Below are 26,353 nucleotides of genomic sequence, written 5' to 3'. Positions count from 1 at the left end.
GTCAAATAGTTTCCTGGACTTTTTCTCATTATGGATACAGACATTGCACTGAAAATTGTCAATTTGTCATCACCGTCCGATTGGCGTATGATCTACTGTTTGTGATACTTTTGTTAATGAATGTAATTGCGTTTGTTATTTCTGATGACGTCTCCATATGAGGAAAAAATTCTCGAGAAGTAGACATGCCAGCAGACCTGAACGAGCATTCTAACTGAATTAATGAAGAAAGCAAAGAATGACAGACTGACAGAGGAGTAGAGAGATCTTCATTGATAAAAGATAGAATAGCAGTCATATTCGAACTGAACGTGACGTTTAATCACAAAGTTGCTGGGTATTTCCTCAACAGTGCAAGGTACAAGTTCGTCTAAACTGTAGAATGTTTCACTGGTTTTTACAATTTTGCTGCTGATGCAAGATCCTAATGTTAATTTTCGAGTGGGACGTTAAACAATATACAATCAATCTATGGATGCACCAATTGAAACAGTTTGCTTATTCTAAGACTCAAATCTACACAAGTCCAAAAAAGTTATAACATGATATCAACTTATTTAAAGGTCAGAGTGACCTTAATGTGGGTGCGACACACCTTCTCTCCGAGATGCATTAACTGACCAAGTCTGATAATTCTAGGCCTCATAATATTTAAGGTAGCTCACTACACTAAAGCTTATACTCTGTATGACACCACGTCACAAGATGGTGATTTAATTGTTTTGTGAAATTATTTGTATCGATCGATGTGTTTGTCCATCATCGTAGCTCAGTGGTTAAAGCATTGGGCTGGTGAACTGCATATCTCAAGTTCAAATCCCCAAGAGTCTTTTATTTATATGTGTTGAAACAATTCTTTTGAAAATCATGTTTTTATCCAGATTTGTATATTTTTTGCCTTTTAGGCATGTACACTTATTGTATATCATCACATCTTTTATAATTAAATCAATTCGTACTGATTTGAGAAACTATTTCTGGGTGTAGTGAGCCACTTAAGTTATAAACTAAAGGTAACGGACAGTCAAAACACAATAAACGTTTTAGACAGGCGTAAAAAAAAATTCTAAGAATATCAAAACTCATCTGTTAGAAACAGAAAACTTAATCACAAGAAAAACAATATCCTCCTAAATTTTGTTTGGGGAATATGATAAGAACTGAGATAGTGTCTGTTAGAAACAGAAGACCCTAATAACAAGAACGAAAGTAAAAACAATGTGTTACTAAACTTTGTTTTGGGAACATAACAAGAAAAACTGAGCAAAAACAATAAGTATCCAAACTTAATTGGGGCAACTTAATAATCCATTCAATACATCTTCAATACTCCTGCACAACAAGTCAATCCAATTAAAATCAGATCCTAAAATACGCTCACAACCGCTACAATACGCAGAGTATACGGCGCGGATCTAAGGAGTCTGATTTTGATTAGATTGACACCAAGTCAAACAAGAGGTACTGTGAGCAATGCTCACTAAGAATACCCCCCGCTTACCCCAATCTCCCAAAGGGTGTTGGTAATAGGTATAAACTACCTCTTTTCTGAGTGTAAAAAACAAATGGCATGACAAACCGAACCATATTGCTACTTCGATGTCCAGTGCGCTTGACCTTTGGACCCCAAAATCGATAGGGAACATCTTCATCCCATGGGTAGTCCATATGTAAGATATGGTGACTGTAGGTGGAAAGGATAACGCTTTAGAGCTTGGAAACCATATTGCTACTTCGATATCCAGTGCGCGTGACCTTTGGACCCCAAAATCGATAGGGAACATCTTCATCCCATGGGTAGTCTATATGTATGATATGGTGACTGTAGGTGGAAAGGATAAAGCTTTAGAGCCCGGAATCCATATTGCTACTTCGATGTCCAGTGCGCGTGACCTTTGACCTTTTGACCCCAAAATCAATAAGGAACATCTTCATCCCATGGGTAGTCCATATGTATGATATGGTGACTGTAGGTGGAAAGGATAACGCTTTCGAGCCCGGAAACCATATTGCTACTTCGATGTCCAGTGCGCTTGACCTTTGACCTTTTGACCCCAAAATCGATAGGGAACATCTTCATCCCATGGGTAGTCCATATATATGATATGGTGACGGTAGGTGGAAAGGATAATGCTTTAGAGTCCGGAAACCATTGCGTCTACAGACGGACGGACAACCTGATTACAGTATACCCCCCCCCCCCAACTTGTTGCGGGGGGGGGGGGGTATAATAAAAGCATATCAACTTTCTTGTCAGAAGTAGATGTGTCGTTAACGCTGGCTCTTGGTTGTGAAATCCTAACAAAGACAATCTGCATTTCATCATTTACTGTTGAAAATGCATAATAATGACAATGACACAGAATGATAATGATATAATGACAATACTAAACATAAAAAGTTACATTCATATGTACATCCCTTCTCAATCTTTGTGGATATTGATGAAATTCACAAGTTTTCTAATAGAGTAATGGACAGTACCATCGAAGTATTTTCATTTACAATAACACAGATCTAAATATAGATTGCACAGAGTCCAGACATGTGTTTAAGATATACCACATAGTCTCGCATCAGTGTATAATAAGGTATATCTCAAACAGGTGTCAGACCCTGCTTATTGATAACACAGAAGAAAATTGTTACTGAAGTTCATCAAATAAAAAAATATAGTTTATGAAGTGATCGTTTCATATTCTCCAGGCAGTCAGTAAAAAAAGTCCATAGTCATCGAATTCTGAGCTCATTCCTCTCGTCTTTGATGTCCTATGCAGTTTTCATGTCTTTCTGAACACTTGAGAAGTCTTAAGCACCAAATCTCCATATCTCTCAAACAACGTCAACAAATCTGGCAGATCTAACTTCTGTTCGGTACTTTTTTCACAAAGCACTCACAAAATATTTTCAATGTACGTGTACATTCGGTGGCAGACACTTCAGGAATTCCGAATCCCCAGCGCTTGTTCCAGTTCCATTCTTCTCTGCTGAACCTGGAATATTCAAGAGGTTTGCTCCTGAGTTTTATAGAATTGCTAATATTTTGGGAAGTATATTATCAATTTCTACCAGATACTATTTTCTGCCCTTATATTCAACATCATTTCAAATCATGAATGTGGGTATATATGCCTCACTGTATTGTTTCTAGAGCAAACTTTAAAGTCAATTTGAGATGGGTTTTTTTTTGAGAATTTGCACGAAGCAGCTATATTTGTGACACCCTAGAAACCAGCCAGACGATGTCAATTCATAGATATACCTACATAACAGCATTTTTGTTACATAGAAAATCCTGGAAAAAGTCCCAGCATCAGTTATGTCAATTCAATTCTTATTGAGATGACCAGATTTCGTTAAGTAATGAAGTTTGATGGATAAATTCTTCTCTTTTTTTATGTCACAGTGCATTCGTTGTGGAATTATATCAATTTACATTTCAGTCTTAGTAGACCCACCTTTTGATAAGTTGGACTGTAGATTTTGTATTTTACATCAGTAGTTAGCAAGAACAATGAATATACAGGTTGCTAAGCATCTTGTTTACACTCATAATGACAGCACATACAGTTCTTTATCTGGGCTGTCACAATGAAACAAAATATTGTTCAGTCATGATACATATTTTTTTTTCCAGTTCAAAACGGTTATTTTTTTTTAAATAAGTTTTTGATTTGATTCTACTCTGAATATATATACATACAAATGCACTTCCTGGTTGGTTTTGTCTTATCTCTTATATTACGCTTGTTATTGTCTTATCTTTTATATTACGCTTGTTATTGTCTTATCTTTTATATTACGCTTGTTATTGTCTTATCTCTTATATGAAATCTCCGATGTGGATTACTGTGACTTTCTTTTAAGCCTAAGGAAGGCTACCAGAGCAACATTTGTTTTGTTTTTAAAATATACATAATTTAATTCTTATTGTAGTCTAGTCTCTGATTGGTCAAATACAAACTAGGATATCCAGATTATTCTGTATAATATGGTTTGTTATGGGGATACTTCACTGAAAACTAACATCTGGAACTATATTTTTACTATCTTTATTTTCATCACTGTTGTAAGCCCTCTATAGAGAGACAATGTGTGCTGTAAAATAATGTTTACTACAGATTGTTTTCTCGATGTCAAGCAACATGTATTGAATTTACTTGTACGCAAATCACTGCTGTAAAAAATCAATACATTCTTAGTATGATATTTGAATAATAGATTAAAACAAAGATATTACGTTTCACTTAATGGTATACTAAGTATTTGTATGGTAAATTTTGCCCAGTTCATTTTGAAATACATGTTGAATTCATCCAATCAAAAGTCACACATTATTGACTGTCGATTAGGGACCTATTCAAAGATTTCAATACTTTTAAGAATAAAACTGAAACTAATTGAAGACCAAGGATTGTGATTGAAAGCTCTAATCTGTATGTATATATCTTTGGATTCCATTTCTGAGCTAGTACAATCCCGACACACACCTTGCCATAGAAATAGCGACAGACGGCCTCCTGGGACCAGGGCTGGTAGTAGTAGTCAGCCCGTCTCTCCTCCTCCGGGTTCCCCACAACGTCAGTCATTGTCTGCAAAACAAAGACAGCAACATCAATGACACCTTACAATACGACAAATATACAATATCCCTAAAAACAAAGACAGCACTATCAACAACACCTTGTTACAATATGCCAAAATACATCATCCCTAAAAACAACAGAGATTTAGTATCACGCCCTAGTGTTGCTAATAAAGGTAACTAGATGATCTTAAGGTAATTACGCAATACCACATCTTAATACTGGCAACTCTACAGATTTGAATCAAAATTTGCATGTATTTTGACAACGGTATTTATTGACCAAATTCATAAAGTTTATTTTTTTTAAAGCAGCCTTTCCCAGGGTACCGTCGTTTCCAGATTGTTTTGTGCTGCAGCTTTCTTGTACACTCACAAACATTTCAATTCATCAGAGTTCCACATTCTCAGTCCCCTTAGTAATTTTCACTACTTGGTAATTTTTTTTTAAAACCATAAGTATACAGCGATGCAAAGTTTGCAATATAGTGATTCATATTTTTTTCTAATTTAATTTCTGTTGTTTGCTTCATACAAATCAGTCCCTAATGGTCACAGAGGACATACTGTCTACAGTAAACACTAAAATATCATCAGGTTTGTTGTGCGTATTAAACGTTTATCATGCATGAGAAATGTTTTTTGTTATTTGATGTGATACGGGTAATTACCTTAATCAACACAGGCCTCAGGACCATAAACTGAGAAAATACTTAAGTCTAAATTTCAAATCAAATTCACATTTGAAATACTTTTCCCAAACAAATAAAATTTTCAGAATATGTTTGCATTTAATCGTTTTAATAAACCAATGTGGTTTTTTTTTAACATCTGAGTTTGATAAATTTTAAGATGTAAGTAAACAAACTTTTGACTACAGTATATTCTCAGTTTATGGTCTTGGAGCCAGAAGTATGACTGGTGTTAAAATTTTTCTCTGTCTGATTAATCCAAAGTAAACTAGGAAGAAATGTTTAGCACACTAAAACTGAGGTCTCTTCCATTTTCCATAGTTTTTAAAAACATTTTTAAGGGATCATCTTTAAAGTGGAAAAGGTCATCAAAACTGGTATCCAACACACTGTCTTATGGTGGCATGCCCACACACCAAATATCAAAGTTCTATGTCAAAAGACAAAAACGTTATGGCCTGGACAAACTTTGTATGAGAAGCAGAAGAAGAAGCAAAAGAATTCACACTAAAACAATATGCGGCCCTTCTGGGAAGGGGAGACATAATGATGGTGAAATCTTCTCGGACTGTTTTACATCCATAGTGTTAACATTCTATAAATAACAGCATGTTTTGATTTTTACCTTGAGGTCCCGTGACTGCGAGATCAGCCAGTTGTTTATGAATTCTTGAGGATCCTTTGCAAAACTCAGGAAGAATTCCCTGTTGGTTTTCAGCTGGTTTATCGTTTCCACGGTTTCGTGAATCTACAACACAATGTTCATTTTACACAACGCAAACTCTACACAATGTTCATTTTACACAACGAAAGTGGCAAACTCTATATGTACGTCATCAAGTTGGATTTATGTTTCAGTAGCTTTGGCAATAATACAAGAATACTGTTATTTATGAATTGTTTTTTGATAATGAAATTTTGTATGTATCAAAAATTGCACTAAATGTAGCCATCTTTCCAGAAAACATTAGGTAAGTGTTGGTTGCACATTAATGATATTTTGATCCCCTAGTGTAAATATTTTTTTAAAAATCTTTCTCAAATGAAGATTGGGGTAACGTAAGCTCAGTACAATCAATTTAGTCCCCATCTTCACACCCCAACCCCTGCCAACAGAACCCGACCCCTGGCAACAGAACCCAACCCCTGCCAACAGATAGGATTGAAACTTTAGTCCCCATCTTCACAACCTGACCCCTGCCAACATAAAATTGAAGTTTAGTCTCTATACTTTCAGTCTCCATCTTCACAACCCGACCCTGCCAACAGATAGGATTGAAACTTTCTCTACATAGTGGTGAATTGTTGAATTAAAAGCCAAGATGTTCAAACCTTAGAATCTAGTGATCCGATGTCGTGCTGACTCGCTGTAGACAGAAGGAAGGAATTCATCTGTTGTTTCAGGGTGTCATCCTGTAACGAGACATAATTAAATCACGTGTCATCCTGTAATGAGATTTAATTAAATCACGCCATTCTGTAACGAGATGTAATTAAATCACAAGTCATCCTGTAATGAGATGTAATTAAATCATGTGTCATCCTGTAACGAGATGTAATTAAATCACGTGTCATCCTGTAACGAGATGTAATTAAATCACAAGTCATCCTGTAATGAGATGTAATTAAATCACGTGTCATCCTGTAACGAGATGTAATTAAATCACAAGTCATCCTGTAACGAGATGTAATTAAATCACATGTCATCCTGTAACGAGACATAATTAAATCACATGTCATCCTGTAACGAGATGTAATTAAATCACAAGTCATCCTGTAACGAGATGTAATTAAATCACAAGTCATCCTGTAATGAGATGTAATTAAATCACGTGTCATCCTGTAATGAGATTTAATTAAATCATGCCATTCTGTAACGAGATGTAATTAAATCACAAGTCATCCTGTAATGAGATGTAATTAAATCATGTGTCATCCTGTAATGAGATGTCATTAAATCACGTGTCATCCTGTAACGAGATGTAATTAAATCACAAGTCATCCTGTAACGAGATGTAATTAAATCACAGGTCATCCTGTAACGAGACATAATTAAATCACTTGTCATCCTGTAACGAGATGTAATTAAATCACGTGTCATCCTGTAACGAGATGTAATTAAATCACAAGTCATCCTGTAATGAGATGTAATTAAATCACGTCTCATCCTGTAACGAGATGTAATTAAATCATGTGTCATCCTGTAACGAGATGTAATTAAATCACAAGTCATCCTGTAACGAGATGTAATTAAATCATATGTCATCCTGTAACGAGATATAATTAAATCATGTGTCATCCTGTAACGAGATGTAATTAAATCACAAGTCATCCTGTAACGAGATGTAATTAAATCACATGTCATCCTGTAATGAGATGTAATTAAATCACATGTCATGTAACAAACAAGCTGTCAAGCTGTAAATTTTATGTTATTCTGTAACAAATAACAATTTTCTGTTACAACTGTAAGGGCCATGCATATGTCAAAATTTCTGGTATGTCAACTAAAGATGGTGTTATCTCTTCATGCATGAAAATTTCTCAAATGGGATGTAAAATAAAATAACAAAACAAAAACAACTAAAGAAATACGTACACGACCTATCAATGTTCAACTCTCCCAGTCACACCGACAAGAAAGACTTAAGTCCAAGTAATCCCTAAGTATCGATTAAATTTGCTGGTGACAAAAAACTCACGATTATTTCTCCTTGTCAAAACTTTCATGACTGAATTAAAAAAATTATCGATTATTAAGTGTTGTTAATTGTTAGTAATTTTGTTATTAAATGTTGTTTATTATCAAATGTTAATAATTTTGTTTTTATCAAGTGTTACTAATTGTTAGTAATTTTGTTTTAATCAAATGTTGTTAATAATTGTTTTTATTAAATGTTGCGAATTGAATGTTGTTAATTGTTAGTAATTTTGTTTTTCCTTAAATGTTGTTGATTGTTAATTGAATGCTGTGAATTGTTGGTAATTTTGTTTTTCGTTAAATGTTGTTGATTGTTAATTAAATGTTGTTAATTGTTATTAATTTTGTTTTTTGTTAAATGTTGTTAATTGTTAGTAATTAGAGAGGTTAAGTAACTGACCGTGTACGTCTATGCGTAAGTGTACAAACAGAAGTATGTTTACAAGTATTCCCCTAGTCACAAGTACACGTAGACGTACACGGTCAGTTGCTTAACCTCTCTATTTTGTTTCTGATCAGTACTTCTACCTACCACTTCTACATCAATGTCATAACATGCAGTTTTCCTGGCATCAGGCCCCTCGACCCTGTAATAAAAAAAAACAACCAGTATTAACTGACCAAATTTGCAATACAGTCAAACTATATTATGATTTGAGATATTGAGGTTAAAATACACATTCTGTAAGGCCAATTCAACTTAATTAGTAGATTATCATCCAGAGTCACCAAAAAGTATGGGGCGGGTGGGAGGATTTTATTTTTTAATTTTTATTTCCTGAGAAAAATAATAATGACAAACGAGTTTTGTCAACAGAAGTGCATCATTTAATGCCAGACAGATATCAATCTATGCTTATTTCACAGACGAATTCCAGGTTAAGCTTTAATTTCCAAAAACAGAAAGATACAAAACTTCTTCAAGATGGGAAGAACATTAATCCCTTCCTTTAATTTACGTCTGTAAGAAATTAATAAAACCATATCATCTATTTTCTACACGTGGCTTTTCACGTTGCTATACCTATAAGACGTGTAAATACCAGAGTCGGACATGGAAATTTTTCCAGAAATCGCAAGTTCAGCAAAATAAAAAAATTCCGGGCAGGCCAATTTTTGAGGGGCAGGCGGGGATGATAATCTATCAATTAAGTTGAATTGGCCTAGCATCATGGTTTTTTTTTTCCAACTGTTTTTCGTTCAATCAGATTCCATCTGAATGAAGACTTTGAGATTGAGAATTTTAATTTCTTCTAGAAGGATTCTTTCCAGCCTTACGTGATAACATGGTTGATGACTATTGGGTCTGGAGGCATCAATAAACTGTGAAGTTTCCCGGGAATCTCCGCAAACTTCATTCTCTTGCACTCAAAAATCTGGAGAGAGAAAATCCAAAAGTGGATGCATAATTTATATACTTCATCCATGAATTTCTTATCAGTGAAAGTAGTTATTGTCATGATTGCCTTCAGGTTCCCAATCTCTGTTTGAATTTAAAGGAACAATATCATTAAAAGAACTTGTATCATCATTCATTACATCCACTGATGCAGAAAGCCACCACTTTCAATTGTAAGATGATGGAAATCTTGTCTAAGCCTAAATGAAAAATATCTTTTATCTACTGCACAATAGAAATGTTTTAGAAACATATATGCGCCCTGTGTGGCAATATTGAAAAAGATCAAAAGATGTAATGATAGTAAAACATATGGGTTATCAACTAATCAGGGGCAACCACAAAACTAAGTTCCATCCTTATCAGGCATAATGAGTAACATTTCCTTAATATCCAGAGTGAATTGATTTATGACCTTATCAGGCATAATGAGTAATATTTCCTTAACATCCAGAGTGAATTGATTTATGACCTTATCAGGCATAATGAGTAATATTTCCTTAACATCCAGAGTGAATTGATTTATGACCTTATCAGGCATAATGAGTAATATTTCCTTAACATCCAGAGTGAATTGATTTATGACCTTATCAGGCATAATGAGTAATATTTCCTTAACATCCAGAGTGAATTGATTTATGATCTTGTGAGATTGAAAATGAAAGGGTCATAATACCATAAGACATTGACCAATGGGGGGTATCTAGTCTTTTGGGGATACCAGTGTACCAAGCACAGTCATGTAAAGGGTTCACAAGATATTGAGTGGACAATATTTTATGTCTAGAGTAGTTTGGATCTAAATATTAATAAGGGTAACATATTCCTTCAGATGTACCAGAGTACAAAATTTGAACTCTGTCTAGCAAAGGGTTTTCTAGATATTGAGAAGACAATATCTATGTCCAGAGGAGTTTGACCTTTGACCTAAAAATCAATAGGGGTCATCTATGCCTTATATGAAACCAGCGTACCAAGCTTGCTGTCTGTCAAACAAAGAGTTCCTAAGATATTGGGCAGACAATATCTTTCCATGTCTTGGCATGGAGGTTATAAAACTTTCTGAGCACATTTTCATACTCAAACTCTACGCTCTAAATCGTACTCATACTCAAAAGTGAAGGTTACATAACTTATATAAAATCATTCTCACACTCAAATGGATTACATGTTAAAAAAATTTCGAGTATGTTTTGAAGCTTGCTCAGAGTTGTATTCAAAACAAACATGGCCAAGTTTGGGTATGAGCATGGTAAAAGTTTTTATATCCTCCAGGCCAGTTTGACCCTTGACTTTGTGACCTCAAAATCAATAGGGGTCATTTACTTTTTATGGGGAACCAGTATACTAAGTTTAGTGAGAACAAAGGGTTCTCAAGATCCTGAGCAGACAATAACTATGTATGTCCAGAATTTACCTGTTCTAAATACTTGTCACAGTTGATGTACTCGCGTTCATGATGATCCTGAAGACTGTGTGTTTTGATGTACTGCCATAGAGCGTTGATGATGACCGGTCGCGTCTGTGTATGAACTCCCAAGATACGGGCCAGCCGGGAGTCCAACTTAAACTGGGGAGGCTACAATAACAGCACAATTCATTAAAAAATTCAATATTCTGAAAAAGTCATGCTTTTATCTTTGGAGCAAGACAATATATCTCAACTATTCTAAACAAAATGAAAATTATTTGATCTCAGGCGCTGCTGCATCAAGCTGAAAACTACCATAATGCAAAATTTTATGATGCACTGACACTAAAAATTTTCATTTGGACACTAGACAAGAAAACTTATGTACGCAAGTGTCAAATTCTGCCACATCTACTCGGTAACTATCAAAACTATGTAAAGTGAAAAATTGAGGATAACATAAAGAATACAAAACTGGGAGTATAAGAACAAACACAGACCCCTGGAAATATCAGAGGTGGGATCAGGGGCCTAGGACTAAGCACCCCTGGAAATATCAGAGGTGGGACCAGGGGCTAGGACTAAGCACCCCTGGAAATATCAGAGGTGGGATCAGGGGCCTAGGACTAAGCACCCCTGGAAATATCAGAGGTGGGATCAGGGGCCTAGGACTAAGCACCTCCTCTTACCTATCAAAATTATGGAAAGCTTTTTAAAAACCTTCAGGTTTTAATATTGAAGCTTATTTTTTCCTGCATTAGTCCTTTGAACATTTAAGTTCATTCATTTTATTGAATATTAAAAAACAAGAGATGTTTGTAAAACACATATGCCCCCCATGGTGCAAAATTGAAAAGGGTTATACACACACACATCATTTAATTGAGAGTAGTATCATCAATTCAAAATATTGAGCAGACAATATCTTCCTATGTCAAAAGTGGATTGACCATGTGACCTAAAAATCAATAGGAGTCATCAACTCCTGAAGATGTACCAGTGTACCAAGTTTGATGTCTGTCAAGCAAAGGGTTCTCAAGATACTGAGCGGACAGTATATTCCTATGTACAGTTTAACCCTCGACCTTTCACCACGCGACCTCAAAATCAATAGGTGTCATATTCTCCTGAAGATGTACCAGTGTACCAAGTTTAATGTCTGTCAAGCAAAGGGTTCTCAAGATATGGAGCAGACAGTATATTCCAATGTCCAGTTTGACCCTTGACCTTTGACCATGTCATCTGAAAATCAATAGGGGTCGTCTTCTCCTGAAGACGTACCAGTGTACCACGTTTGATGTCTGTCAAGCAAAGGGTTCTCAAGATATTGAACGGACAGTATATTCCTATGTCCAGTTTGACCCTTGACCTTTAAACATGTGACCTCAAAATGAATAGGGGTAATTTTCTCCTGAAGATGTACCAGTGTACCAAGTTTGATGTCTGTCAAGTGAAGGGTTCTCAAAATATTGAACGGACAGTATATTCCTGTCTAGTGTGACCCTTGACCTTTGACCATGTGACCTCAAAATCAATATTGGTCGTCTTCTCCTGAAGTCGTATCAGTGTACCAAGTTTGATGTCTGTCAAGAAAAGGGTTCTCAAGATACTGAGCAGACAGTATATTCCCATGTCACATTTGACCCTTGACCTTTGACCATGTGACCTCAAAATCAATAGGGGTCATCTTCTCTTGAAGATGTACCAGTGTATCAAGTTTGATGTCTGTCAAGCAAAGGGTTCTCGAGATATTTAACGGACAGTATATTCCTATGTCCAGTTTGACCCTTGACCTTTGACCATGTGACCTCAAAATCAATGGGGGTCATCTTCTTCTGAAGATGTACTGGCGTACCAAGTTTGATGTCTGTCAAGCAAAGGGTTCTCTAGACATTGAATGGTCAGTATATTCCTATGCCCAGTTTGACCCTTGAACTTTGACCATATGACCTCAAAATCAATAGGGGTCATCTACTCCTTAGTATGTACCAGTGTGCCAAGTTTGATGTCTTTCAAGCAAAGGGTTCTCAAGATATTGAGCGGACATTATATTCCTATGTCCAGAGTAGATTGACCCTTGACCTTTTGACCTGAAAAACAATAGGGATTCTCTTCTACTCATAACTAACCCACATATGAAATATCATTATCATCAAGTGAATGGTTCTCAAGATATTGAGCGGACAACACATGGTCTACAGACCGACCGACCGGTGCAAAACAATATGCCCCCTCGTTTTCAAAGGGGGGCATAAAAAAGTAACAAATCAACCAGCCTTGAATTTTCAATTGTATCATTTTCTTTAATTCTAATATTCAAAACATCTCAATGATCTTCCTCAAATGAAGACGTCTTCATCATTGCATAAAACAACGCTTCGTCTATATTCTTATTGTCTTCATCATCGCATAAAACAACACTTCATCTATATTCTTATTGTCTTCATCATCGCATAAAACAACGCTTCATCTATATTCTTATTGTCTTCATCATCGCATAAAACAACGCTTCATCTATATTCTTATTGTCTTCATCATCGCATAAAACAACGCTTCATCTATATTCTTATTGTCTTCATCATCGCATAAAACAACGCTTCATCTATATTCTTATTGTCTTCATCATCTACATTCTTAGCCTCGAGGGTTCTACTGTATATATTATATTAGTGATGCCTATCCCTAGTGTTGGGGTATTTAAATAAAGTTGTTGGTTTTTTTTTCATTCTATATGATGAATTAGGTGTGTACATCTGAAGTACAATTTCATTTACCTGATAATCAAGCATTAACAGGACTGTGCATTTGACATTCTGGTCTCCTGGACGTTTGACTTGGAAACCATCTGTTTCCTGAGTTGTGGGAGTCCGGTGCCACTATGACAGACAAAGGCAATATGATTAGTGAACTTTATGTCAAAATAGAGTAAACTGTAGATCTCTGCTCTATAAAATAAACCAAGAGGCCCACAGGCCTTAAAGGTCACCTGAGTCTTAGTTAAAAGTATCATTAGCACCAAGGGTTAAAAATTTCTTTCCTGCTCTGCATATTTACGCTAAATTCCAATATTCAGTACAGCGTGACACAACCCTATAACTATGTGGTGGTGAAATAATTAATGACACACGCCTACCTCTACCAGGTGGTGATATAATTAATGACACACGCCTACCTCTACCAGGTGGTTATCTGGGCCATACAGTTCTTTGTCTAGCTCAATCACTAAACTCTTGAAAAAGGAGGAAAACTTTCTTTTCATCTTACTGGTGTCATTCAGCTTGGCACTGGCTGCCTGTAATGGTTACACATCATTTATTTTATATATAAATTAATTTCATAACAATCTTTTACTTTCATTTTCATTTCATAACAATCTTTTACTTTCATTTCATTCAGACCAGAAGTACAATACAAACACAGCTTATTTCAGTTTATACCTTAATCTATTTCACTTTAAATTAACCAAAGTTTTTTCAACAGATTAAATTTTTATATCTTCTAACAAAAGCATACTTACATCTTCCAGTAGTCTCCCTTCCACTCTCAGTTCCCATGATGCAACAGTCTCATCCCCATCCTCACCCTCAGATTTGGCAGGGTAAAACGTATTGGAGATAAAGATTCTTAATTTCCTCTTTTGCTAAAACAGAACAGAAGAGAAAAGTAATCAAATACCTTACAAACTATACAATTATATATTCAAAGTAGAGTCTTTCAACTGAATTAAACAAAGAACAATGAGACATTTGTGAAATAAGATGGCTTTGATAATTTCTGTTTCCAATCTCTGATGGCTCTCCACCCAAAAATACTGAACGGTAACAGAGACGATGAATACATATTGCACTATATACATCAAAGTACTCAGTTCTGAGACATACTTACATAGACTTAGTGCTAGTAAGAGCCTGTCACTGTGGCAAGAACTTTCCTAGAAACTTTTAATTCTCAAGGGACAAAAAATAAAAAGATGTGCAAGTAGGTACACGCTTCTATTGTGTAAAGCAAGACAGTCAGTGTGTACAACATTGTGTCGTTCTTTTGAAAGATGTTGAAGTTACAATAATTTGAATTTCTAAAAAAAAAAAATATACATACAGTAATCACCTGACCTTTGAACTTTAACATTCCAGTTAACTAAGTATGGGCACATAACTACTACAATCACACCTTGTACAAGTAGTAGAGAAATTTAACTACAGTAAAACTTACGTATCTAGAACACCAATATCTCAAAAACCATGGATATATCGAAGTAATTCAGAAGACCGTTTTCTCTCTCGGTCCTATCGAGTTCGAGATAACGAGGTTTGACTAGTTACGTATTTCACAGTCCTCTCTTTTAACCCGTTTGGTGTAGTTAACTGACTCACCTTCATGGGTCGTTTGAGAGCCTCCTGTATGTCCAGTCGTTTCCTCATGATAGTCGCATCTAATTTCCTCTCAAAAGCCAGCAAATCCATATATGCCTGGGACTCTGGGACCAGATCCCTCACCTGTAATCATCAGATAAAAAAATAGTACACAATAGTAAAGTTTGTATCCCAAGCAGCAAAATATCTCTCTCACCAAAAGTAACCTTCATGTTAAGTATTAGCTTCCAATGTTTCTCCATTTCAAAATTACAATACCAAAATGAGTGGGATGCCCACACAGACTATGTCTTTACTGGGGTGCCCACACAGACTATGTCTTTACTGGGGTGCCCACACAGACTATGTCTTTACTGGGGTGCCCACACAGACTATGTCTTTACTGGGATGCCCACACAGACTTTGTCTTTACTGGGGTGCCCACACAGACTATGTCTTTACTGGGGTGCCCACACAGACTATGTCTTTACTGGGATGCCCACACAGACTATGTCTTTACTGTTGAGCCCACACAGACTATGACTTTACTGGGATGCCCACACAGACTATGTCTTTACTGGGGTGCCCACACAGACTATGTCTTTACTGGGGTGCCCACACAGACTATGTCTTTACTGGGGTGCCCACACAGACTATGTCTTTACTGGGGTGCCCACACAGACTATGTCTTTACTGGGGTGCCCACACAGACTATGTCTTTACTGGGATACCCACACAGATCATGTCTTTACTGGGATGCCCACACAGACTATGTCTTTACTGGGGTGCCCACACAGACTATGTCTTTACTGGGGTGCCCACACAGACTATGTCTTTACTGGGATGCCCACACAGACTTTGTCTTTACTGGGGTGCCCACACAGACTATGTCTTTACTGGGGTGCCCACACAGACTATGTCTTTACTGGGATGCCCACACAGACTATGTCTTTACTGTTGAGCCCACACAGACTATGACTTTACTGGGATGCCCACACAGACTATGTCTTTACTGGGGTGCCCACACAGACTATGTCTTTACTGGGGTGCCCACACAGACTATGTCTTTACTGGGATACCCACACAGATCATGTCTTTACTGGGATGCCCACACAGACTATGTCTTTACTGGGGTGCCCACACAGACTATGTCTTTACTGTTGAGCATCCTTACCCTCTGAGGAAGAATCTTGTCTGCTACTTTTTTCTTCTTCTTCCTGAAATAAAAAAAAAATCCCTTCAATCCATTTCTTTCTTACTGTGATGGTGACTGTGAACGCTTGATTTCCTTCATCTAACTACATCTATCATTTCATAAACTATGTGCACTGTAAACTAGATTGAATTCCTCTAAAAAAAAAAATCAGAGTCCTTTGTCTTAGTTGGGATATTTAAAATTTCATTTTGTTGGTATGTTTTTTATCTGAAATAAACAAGACAGATACACGATATTGAGATTTCAATATACGAAACAGATTTGACTTTGCCATACACAAAGAAATCATCTCATAAAATCATTTTCTAGTAACCAAGAATATGTAGCCAGTTTCTCAAAACCATTTTACAGGATTTTTACAGTAACGGCGACTTTATAAGATTTTCGTGTAATACAACTTACGCTGCCTGTTTCATTTGTTGGGGGGTAGATTTCCGTGTAATACTTACGCTGCCTGTTTCATTTGTTGGGGGGTGCCCCTTGGGTCTGGCGGTCTCTTTCTGTCCATTCCGTGGGGGGTTGGCATCCCATGAGGCGGCGGAGGCATGCCGGGTCGCATAGCTATCAGAAAATTCAAGATTTATACTTCACAACAGCAGTTACACGGCAAACTGATTAACAAGGAGTTAGTTTCTTTGTTACAATACTCAAGTAAATGTCATATGCAAGGGTTGATCCAAATACATTGTGGAATTCATCTATATACCTTTTTAAAAAAATTTTCAATAGAAATAATGCAAAATTAAACATGAAAATTAAATACTTAAACTCCTTTGAATTTAGATGTGCAAAATGTTTCTGATAATCTCCATACAATACTGCTATGACAGTTGTCATAGAAACGGGTGTTGTTGAAGACAGGGGAGGCTTTTTATTTGTTCTCAACATTTTGTTATTTTCCCCCGATGTTTATGAGAAAAAAGGTATGAAATGTAACACCAAAAAAAAATGATGTAATAATATCGATTGTTCAAACTATTAAATAAACAACGTGCAAATTCCATCGATTTTACTGATTACATGTATTTACTAGATATTTTATTCCCAATTAATTCAAACTGTTTGTCATACTTAATATATAATGTACGTTATCATAAAATAAGTTATAAAATATTCTAGTCATACTGGATAAAGCCTAAGTCATAATTACGTAGTATCATAACTGTATATTTAATTAATTACGTAGTATCATAACTGTATATTTAATTAATTACGTAGTATCATAACTGTGTATATTTAATTAATTACGTAGTATCATAACTGTGTATATTTAATTAATTACGTAGTATCATAACTGTGTATATTTCATATGTTGCTTCATCACAATCAAATTCTAGAAAGAAAGAAAATTCCATAACGTTCTGAATCAACCTTCATCTATACGTGCATCATATCATGACCAACTGTAAAGCAACTTCTATTAGCGACTACTCTTACTTGCGAATTGCCGTGGGTAATTTAAAGCATTTGCAACAAGCTGTATTCGCAGATGAGACTACTAACACACGTACAATTTATACATTAACACAATGAATTGTTCACAGTGGTATGTAGCACAATAATAAAAGCTGGCTTACAGTACAATGTTTCGAGACCGACTTCATAGAAAGAAATTCTTTCTTACAAGTACATATAATAGACAATATATCGTTGGTAATACTGAGATACAGATAAACAATTCATCTGCAATACAATTTCTTCCTCTGTTTTTTTTTTTTGGTCATGAAGCTCACAGCTACAAGTTACAATATTGAAAGCCTGTAAATTACACAGTTCTCTGTTTAGCATTTGCATATCAATTCACATGTTACTCAAAAATCTTCCTCACACTCTGAGAATGTGCTTGGCAGCAATGTCAAGCAAGAATTACAAACTTATATAATCATGATCTACAAAATCATTATTTATTCCATAGATTTTTCTTAAAGAACATAGTCGATACTAAACTGAAAGCTTTTGGAAGAAAACTGAACACCTAAGAAGCCACCACATGATAAAGATTTGTAATATAGGGGGGTACTATTAGCATACAAAGCAAGTCTGACTTAATGGCATCAAACACTTATATCTATATAAACCACTCCATTTCAATGTTACACCTGTTACACCTAGCAGCGTGAACGTGATTTGAACGATGATGTCATCAATAAAAATTCCAACCTTATACCATCACAAACAATTCAGCAGTCCAATTAATTAAAATTGTCACTAATTCATTAAATGAAACATAAATTGAGTGAAATTTTAGATTAGATTTACACAAACATTCCCTTTATTCACTCTATAGAAATTTCTACGAAGAATCTTCAAACATTTCCGTCAGAATAAGTCTAGAAATTTAGTATGCATGCATGCACCTACCCATGCACACTCCATTGCATAATTATATCCTCTCCCATCTCTGTTGTAGTGAGGGGATACAAACTAGATACTAACCAGCGTCACATTTAACTTGCCTATACACTTACCACCCACGTCTTTAACTTTATCGCGAGCTAAAAAAACATCAAACATTCAGTCTTTATCGAGCAGAAAACGTCAACTTTTTGCATTATACGTGTACATGCTTGTAAAGATGTCTGTAATTTTCTTTTTATAAATACATTGTATATAATATGAACATATCAAGGATGAATACAGAACAAAACTAAGCAACAATCTCTGTTTACGATATTTTCCCAAAAGTACGGGTACATAGTTAAAGCGTTCAGCCCTTAGCTACAGCTGTAATCACTATATAATCAAGGCCATCCTTTCTCTCTTATATACAGCCCTTAGCTACAGCTGTAATCACTACATAATCAAGGCCATCCTTTCTGTAATCACTACATAATCAAGGCCATCCTTTCTCTCTTATATACAGCCGTTAGCTACAGCTGTAATCACTACATAATCAAGGCCATCCTTTCTCTCTTATATACAGCCGTTAGCTACAGCTGTAATCACTACATAATCAAGGCCGTCCTTTCTCTCTTATATACAGCCGTTAGCTACAGCTGTAATCACTACATAATCAAGGCCATCCTTTCTCTCTTATATACAGCCGTTAGCTACAGCTGTAATCACTACATAATCAAGGCCATCCTTTCTGTAATCACTACATAATCAAGGCCATCCTTTCTGTAATCACTACATAATCAAGGCCATCCTTTCTCTCTTATATACATGTAATAGCGTGTGGGATTTTACATCAATTTATTTTTCAAATGATTACATTTCATCATCTCCGTCTCGCTCACTACAGTAGATGCCTAAATATACGCGAGGAAATCATTATTGCGTAATTTTGCGAGAGGCACCATTCGCGAAATTTAAGTTATAATAGCTCTCAATCTGAAAATTTTATTTTGTTATAAAAATGTGCTATTATGATAGTTTGTATGCATGTAACTTTAACCATAGTCATTGATAAAATCAATATTAAGTGTAAAATTTTATTAAATCAGCCTCAAACTTTCACTTTTTTTTTTAAAACCATATAAATGCAACATACTCAATTTTTCCTTCTATATTTCGATATATTACAGTGGCAATCAACTTTACTTGCAGTCAAACTAAAAGCAAAACTACAAACTTCAACAAAGCATTCATAGTTAATGATAACAGATTTGTATATGCAATAGGTAAGTTTCTAGTTGGAGTTTACGATGTTTTCGTATACTTTGGAAAATAAAATCTAAATTTTAAAAAATTTATTTCCTGCCTATACCTACCCTAATTTGTTCTGCAATATTAGCAAAAACAAATTACTATTATATTTTTATTTTGGTCTGAGCCTAATGACACCGATTTCATTAATGTTTGTAGTGACGGAGAGGAGTGATTGTGTTCTTTTCTCAATTTCCATGTTCAACTGCTGATCAACAACCTTTGTGGGAAGGTCTGCTGTAATTGTGACCTTTGACCTCATGCCAAACATTTCCTTTGATGATCAAGTGCCATTGCATAAAATATCTATTTTATAAAAGTACTGCTTTTAAAGACGAACGTAATGACAGACTCTAATAAACATAAAGCATATATAAACTTGGATAAGTTTGCTGTTACCTTTGACCCGATCATTTCCCCCCCCCCCCCCCCCCCACCCCACAACCCTGAAATCTTTAACATTTGGTTAATTACCTTCATACAGAATATGAAAGGTCCATGTTGAAATATTTTAAACTTATCCTGTTGCAATAAAAGTCTACCAAAATTGGAAATTGAAGGTCTGTTGATACCTTGACCTTTGACCCAAAAATCTAGGTGTCTTCTCTTATGGTCAGCTACCTTTGTGAAAGTTTTGTGTTGAAAATTATTCAAGACGTGTCACAACAAGAGTGATGGCTGATGACAGACAGCCATCATGATTCCTGTAGAGTTTCTGATTTTCTGTAAAGGTGGGACGATTCACAGACCTACAGATCTCGAACATACATTAATACGACACATGTACCTCCATATTACAGAAAATCATAATATTGTAACAAAATGTATTAGTCGTTTGGACAATACATCAGCAAAATATAATCATAAAAAAATCAATAAAAAATAAATGGGCTAGGTTTTCTTAAAAGTAGGTCAAACACCAAGGTCAAGGACACAAAGTAAAAACTTTGGTACCAAAAAAGGTCTCGTCACAAGAGATGCAAATATGATATATTAAAGCCCTATCAATCACCATTCAAAGGTTATGAGCAAGAGTCAAATTTCAGACTTCACCATAATGCAAATCATCACATTTTCCGTTATAACTAATTACCTCACACACACACGAGAAACTAGACAGTGATTCTTTAAATCGTCCCACCTCTAATTTTCAGTACTTCTTTGGAAGTGTATTAGCATATCAAGTAACATATTCCATCGTCACATTAACAAACTCCATGTCGCAATAAATTGCACATGCATTGACATGTTTATATTATTAATACAAGCAATATTTTCACATTATTGACATCAGTATCACATGCTATCATGAACACAACGGGTTTACATCTAGTCAAGTCAATTCTGCTACACACGATCATACACAAATATTTTTAATCTCAACTGAGAACTAAGATGTTCGAATTCCTATTTTTCGTATAAAACGCTGTCAATACCATGACCTGATGACTACAGTCATGCTGTTTGCGCGGACAAATAAATAAAATCAGCACACTGTTCAAGCACGGCTCACACTCACCCGAGCTCTCCTTGGATTTTTCAGATCGAGCTAAAAATGCAACCATGCACACTACATAACAAAGTATTCATTATCTTTTGCATGTCAATCAAATCTGATGAATTACACGACCACATAATCCTATATAACATCAAATTGTGCTGCAACTCACACATGACAGGTGTCAAATATTACCTATACACTTAATTACTTTCCATTAGCATTTCATCATCCTGTGTATTTACCACATGACAATATTTTGTTTATAATAGCATTCCTGTGATTCAGTTGATGAACATGCAGATCTTCTTTCTATGTGTATGTTATATATATCAACAATACATACACTGCATCGAAATCAATTTGTCATAAATGTATACATATCAATACCAGTAATCATGGCCATGTTTTTATTGAGAAGATGATTTTTCTAGATACATCACCATGTAAAACTTTGATCACCCATTGTGACCCCATTCTACACCTGGAGGCAATGATTTGAACAAACTTAATCTAAATTATTTCAAGTAAATTTCAACTTTTCTGGCCCAGTAGTTCTTGAGAAGAGTTTTAAACAATCCCACCCTATTTTTTCCTTCTCTTGATTATCTCCACTTAGAAAACAACTTTATCAAAGAATGATCTGTGCTAAGTTTGATTGAAACTGTTTCAGTGCTTCTTAAGATTTTAAAATGATGCCACAATTTTTTTTTAAAAATAATTCTTTATTATCTCTACTTCAAATGAATTGGAACAAGATTGAATTCTCTTTACCCAAATATGTTTTGTGTCAAGTTTGACTGAAATTAGCAATGGGGAGAACAAGTTCCAAATGTTAAAAGTTTACTGACTGACAGGTGGACAAAACGGAAACTTGAGATATAAACTGAATGTTCACAAGTATTTACACATTAAAATTTCTAACACAGTGCATGTCTTGGTTCAACATATAAGTAGACACTGACTATTTTGATGGATCTGTAGTTTTAATCTTGTTTCTTTATATATGTTGACACTGACTATTTTGATAGATCTGTAGTTTTAATCTTGTTTCATTATATAACCTGGAGTTTATGTGTTAGTTTTAATCTTACCCTGACTGTTTGGATAGATTTTGAGTTTGTTAATTTTAATCTTATTTCGATACGGACTATTTTGACAGATCTGGAATTTGTGTGTTAATTTTCGAGCTTTTCATGCTTCATTCTAATATACTTACCACTTTTGGAACTGGGGGATCCTCCTGGTTGCCATAGAAAAATTCATAATTCCAAGTTTAAATACTGAACAGACAATGATGAAGCTAGATGTACTGTTTTCATGTATACACATGTACAATACAGGTATCTCATAGTCATGTATACACATGTACAATACATGTATCTCATAGTCATGTATACACATGTACAATACATGTATCTCATAGTCATGCTAACTGAATGGTGGAACTTGTCTACATGATTTCTCTAAGTCTTACTTGCACAACAGAGATGACTAGTTTTACCTTGTTTTGTATGCAGTGCCTATATACACAAATGAGTTTCCAGCGTTTTTCCCCTTATATAACTGGTACCGATAAACGGTACCATTCCCAATGCCAAAACATGTTGATTTTTCCCAATTTTGAGACTAAAAATTACCAATTCACTTGCCGAAAAATAGACCGCTGACACCGTAATTTACTTGGTCTGAAATGTTATACGAGTTAACTAAAATGTTCACTTCTGGTATTAAATCGAAAGTACAGATCATGGCAGTGTGTGTGTTGTAGAGCTACAACGATTCTAGAACGAAATCATTGGTAGAAAATTCCCAATTTGTTTGATTTTGACGCTATTTTTCCCAATTGAATGGGTTCTAGTACCAGTAGGAAAAGAAAGCCTGCTGGTTTCCTTAGTTACACTTGTAAATAAGAAGTCGATTCCTGGGCTTCTCTCAGTGTTACCTGCATATGGGTGTGGTGGCATTGGTCCATGGCTCATCATCCTAGGACCGGATTGTCCCATCTGTGGTCCTGGTCCATAACCCCCTGGTCTGGGTGGTCCCTGTGAAATAATTACACTGAATTAGTATAAATCTTTCACATAGCCTGCCTACAGTACAAACATTCATAATGTATTAAAGAATGTATGTACACAAGCTAGTGTGTTTCCCTTGGGGCTTCACACCTGCGTAAAATTAGCCCCACCTCCCACATACCTTCTCTGAGGAAAACCTAGGCTTTTAACATTTTCCCAGATTCAAATTGAGTCACTTTGATAGTCATATCAATACAAAATACTTAAAGAGAGCCAGTGCAATTTCTGAATAATATATATGTAGCTGCGCTCCCTGTCATATTATACTGAGCTTTGACCAAAGCGTGAATAAGCACATTCACAGAAATACAATGCATGTGATGAGAAAATAAACTGAAAAAGATTGATTTAGGTAAGTTTTCAAATGATTCATATCAAATTTCACCTGAAATAAAGTTCAATCGAAGCGCAACCGATTTCCCACATACTTAAAAGTATGAAGGCTTGGGATAAAAATGAGGGGGATAGGAAAGACAAAATATAAATGAATAACCCCCTCGTTTCCACATATATTAATCTATTATCTAGATGTCATGAAATATAGAAATTTGTCCATAGTCTTGGCCCTTGGGACGCTTTTAGTTTGATATTTTACACAGTTGCTATATTAAATAGGCTGTCACTCCATTAAATATGGTAGTATCAAGTCATTTTTTCCTGTTTAGACATTTAAAATAGATACAGAAAATACCCACAGCTAAAAACTCTTTAAATTTTCATTTTAAAATTTTCGACCGGCATTGCTAGTAGGCATTGTTATATTTTATTTCGTCTTACCCCAGGATAACCCGGCTGTTGAAAGGGCCTTACTGGGGGACCTGGTTGGGGAAATCTATGTTGACCATGCTGTGGTTGTATCATTTTCGGCAATATATGTCTCTATATCTGCCTGAAAGTGCTTCTTTGTCCCAAGCTAGTAAAGAGAGTCGCTGAAGCTATTTTTGTTCGCGTAAAATCTCGAGTGTTGCGAGATTACGAAATAGGTAAGTCATACATGAAAATGTCGTGTTTTAGAAGCAATTTGTACATTGCTTCAGGAGGACGAGTACTTGAGATATTTTAATTGCTATGGACGGTAACAAAATTAGCACCCTTTTTGTATTTCATGAATGAATAAATAGATACAGAGTAATAAATCGAGAACAAAAATTGAACCCCAAGCATGAGAGATAATACTAAGAAAGCCCATTGAACTCATTTTCGTAGCTGAAAAAAATTATTTTTCGCGTTATAACGCGTAACTTTAGTGTTGTATAACGCGGAACTTTCGTGAATAAACGCATAACATTCACGTTATAACGCGAAACTTTCGCATATATAACTCGAAACTGTCGCGAATTTAAACGCGTAACTTTCGCGCTTTATAACACGAAATTTTTACGTTATAAAGTGTAGATTTTGCTTATGAACACGAATTTATGGATTGAATGGGCTCAATATTTAAAAATTAGCATGAAATAATTTGTTCATTACAATGAAGAAAAGTAACGATATACCCCGGTACTTGTCTAGCTGAACTTTGTAATTTTGATTGATTGATTGATTGATTTAATATTGTTTAACGTCCCTCTTGAGAATATTTCACTCATATGGAGACGTCACCATTGCCGGAGAAGGGCTGCAAAATGTCGGCCTATGCTGCTCTGCGCTTGTGGCCTTTGAGCAGGGAGGGATCTTTATCATGTCACACCTGCTGTGACACGGGACCTCGGTTTTTGGGGTGTAAGTTTGTATATACATGAATCTCTTGATATAATGTTACTGCTTTAAGATCATCTCATAGACCTTTGATTCTGTTGTATATATTTTGTGTTATTAATTGTCACATAGGAGATGTCTTTCTGGAAATGATTTTGTTATTACGTATTATACATTAATTCAGAAATACAGTCATATATTTCTTAATCCTTCTTATTTCTGAGTATGTTTTTGTTGGCAGGAACTCTTATCTCCTTTAGTTGTGTTGTATAAATAGTTGTCTTAGATTAGTTATATATGTTGGGGTGTATACTGTCTGTATTTTTAGTATCTGTAATATACGTTATACGTCTCTTACAACATTATGATATCTATGTTTCTTATAACATTATGATATCTATGTCTCTTATAACATTATGATATCTATGTTTCTTATAACATTATGATATCTATGTTTCTTATAACATTATGATATCTATGTCTCTTACAACATTATGATATCTATGTTTCTTATAACATTATGATATCTATGTCTCTTACAACATTATGATATCTGTGTCTCTTATAACATTATGATATCTATGTCTCTTATATTATCATAATTATATCTATATGTCTAATCGGTAAATAGCTCTTTAGAGTTTAGGTTGTATTGTTATACCGATTTGAAATATTAAAGATTATTTGAATTGATCAATCCCGCAGAAATGAAAGCATTAATTCCGCAATTCTAAACGCATGTACAGTTTGAAACCCAAAATATAACAGACAGTTTTGTATTGCTTATAGGAGTTATGAGATTGATCATGATCGTTATCTTCACCTTTCATTGATCACTGTTCGTTATCTTCACCTGATTCCACCTCTGGTATGTCCAGGGGTCCGTGTTTGCCCAACTCTCTATTTTGTATTGCTTGTAGGAGTTATGAGATTGATCATGATCGTTATCTTCACCTTTCATTGATCACTGTTCGTTATCTTCATCTTTCATTGATCACTGTTCGTTATCTTCATCTTTCATTGATCACTGTTCTTTATCTTCATCTTTCATTGATCACTGTTCTTTATCTTCACC

General features: G+C 35.3%; 1 protein-coding gene across 17 annotated transcripts; it reads right to left on the bottom strand.

Moving 5' to 3' along the window:
• Positions 1-2,313: 2,313 nt before the first annotated feature.
• LOC125666599 (SWI/SNF-related matrix-associated actin-dependent regulator of chromatin subfamily D member 1-like) lies at positions 2,314-24,560 on the bottom strand. Of its 17 annotated transcripts, XM_056151667.1 has the most exons (18): positions 24,358-24,547; positions 23,448-23,547; positions 22,722-22,745; positions 21,524-21,553; positions 18,825-18,851; positions 16,806-16,917; positions 16,315-16,357; positions 15,162-15,284; positions 14,306-14,428; positions 13,961-14,080; positions 13,563-13,664; positions 10,795-10,956; positions 9,257-9,354; positions 8,511-8,565; positions 6,610-6,690; positions 5,903-6,025; positions 4,491-4,592; positions 2,314-2,993 (listed from the first exon to the last, which is right to left on the bottom strand). In XM_056151667.1, the coding sequence occupies exons 1-18, from the start codon at positions 24,439-24,441 to the stop codon at positions 2,940-2,942; spliced, it is 1,563 nt and encodes a 520-aa protein (XP_056007642.1). In that variant the 5' UTR covers positions 24,442-24,547; the 3' UTR covers positions 2,314-2,939. The 17 variants fall into 17 exon arrangements, with proteins under 17 accessions (XP_056007642.1, XP_056007644.1, XP_056007645.1 ...); XM_056151669.1 differs by lacking the exon at positions 18,825-18,851 and having other exon boundaries at positions 24,358-24,560; XM_056151670.1 differs by lacking the exon at positions 21,524-21,553.
• Between the last annotated feature and the right edge of the window lie 1,793 nt (positions 24,561-26,353).

Source organism: Ostrea edulis, chromosome 10 (assembly GCF_947568905.1).
Source record: "Ostrea edulis chromosome 10, xbOstEdul1.1, whole genome shotgun sequence".
NCBI lineage: Eukaryota > Metazoa > Mollusca > Bivalvia > Ostreida > Ostreidae > Ostrea > Ostrea edulis.
The sequence above is the reverse complement of the archived record's forward strand: the minus strand, read 5'-3'. Positions and strand labels throughout refer to the sequence as shown.

Excerpts from the sequence above, each read along its gene's own strand:
- LOC125666599 (XM_056151659.1), bottom strand. The coding sequence starts at position 24,441 with ATGATACAACCACAGCATGGTCAACATAGATTTCCCCAACCAGGTCCC. Across the intron at positions 14,081-14,305 it reads AAGGGAGACTACTGGAAGAT|GCAGCCAGTGCCAAGCTGAA; the intron begins GTAAGTATGCTT and ends TAACCATTACAG. Across the intron at positions 10,957-13,562 it reads TGTTAATGCTTGATTATCAG|CCTCCCCAGTTTAAGTTGGA; the intron begins GTAAATGAAATT and ends CTGTTATTGTAG.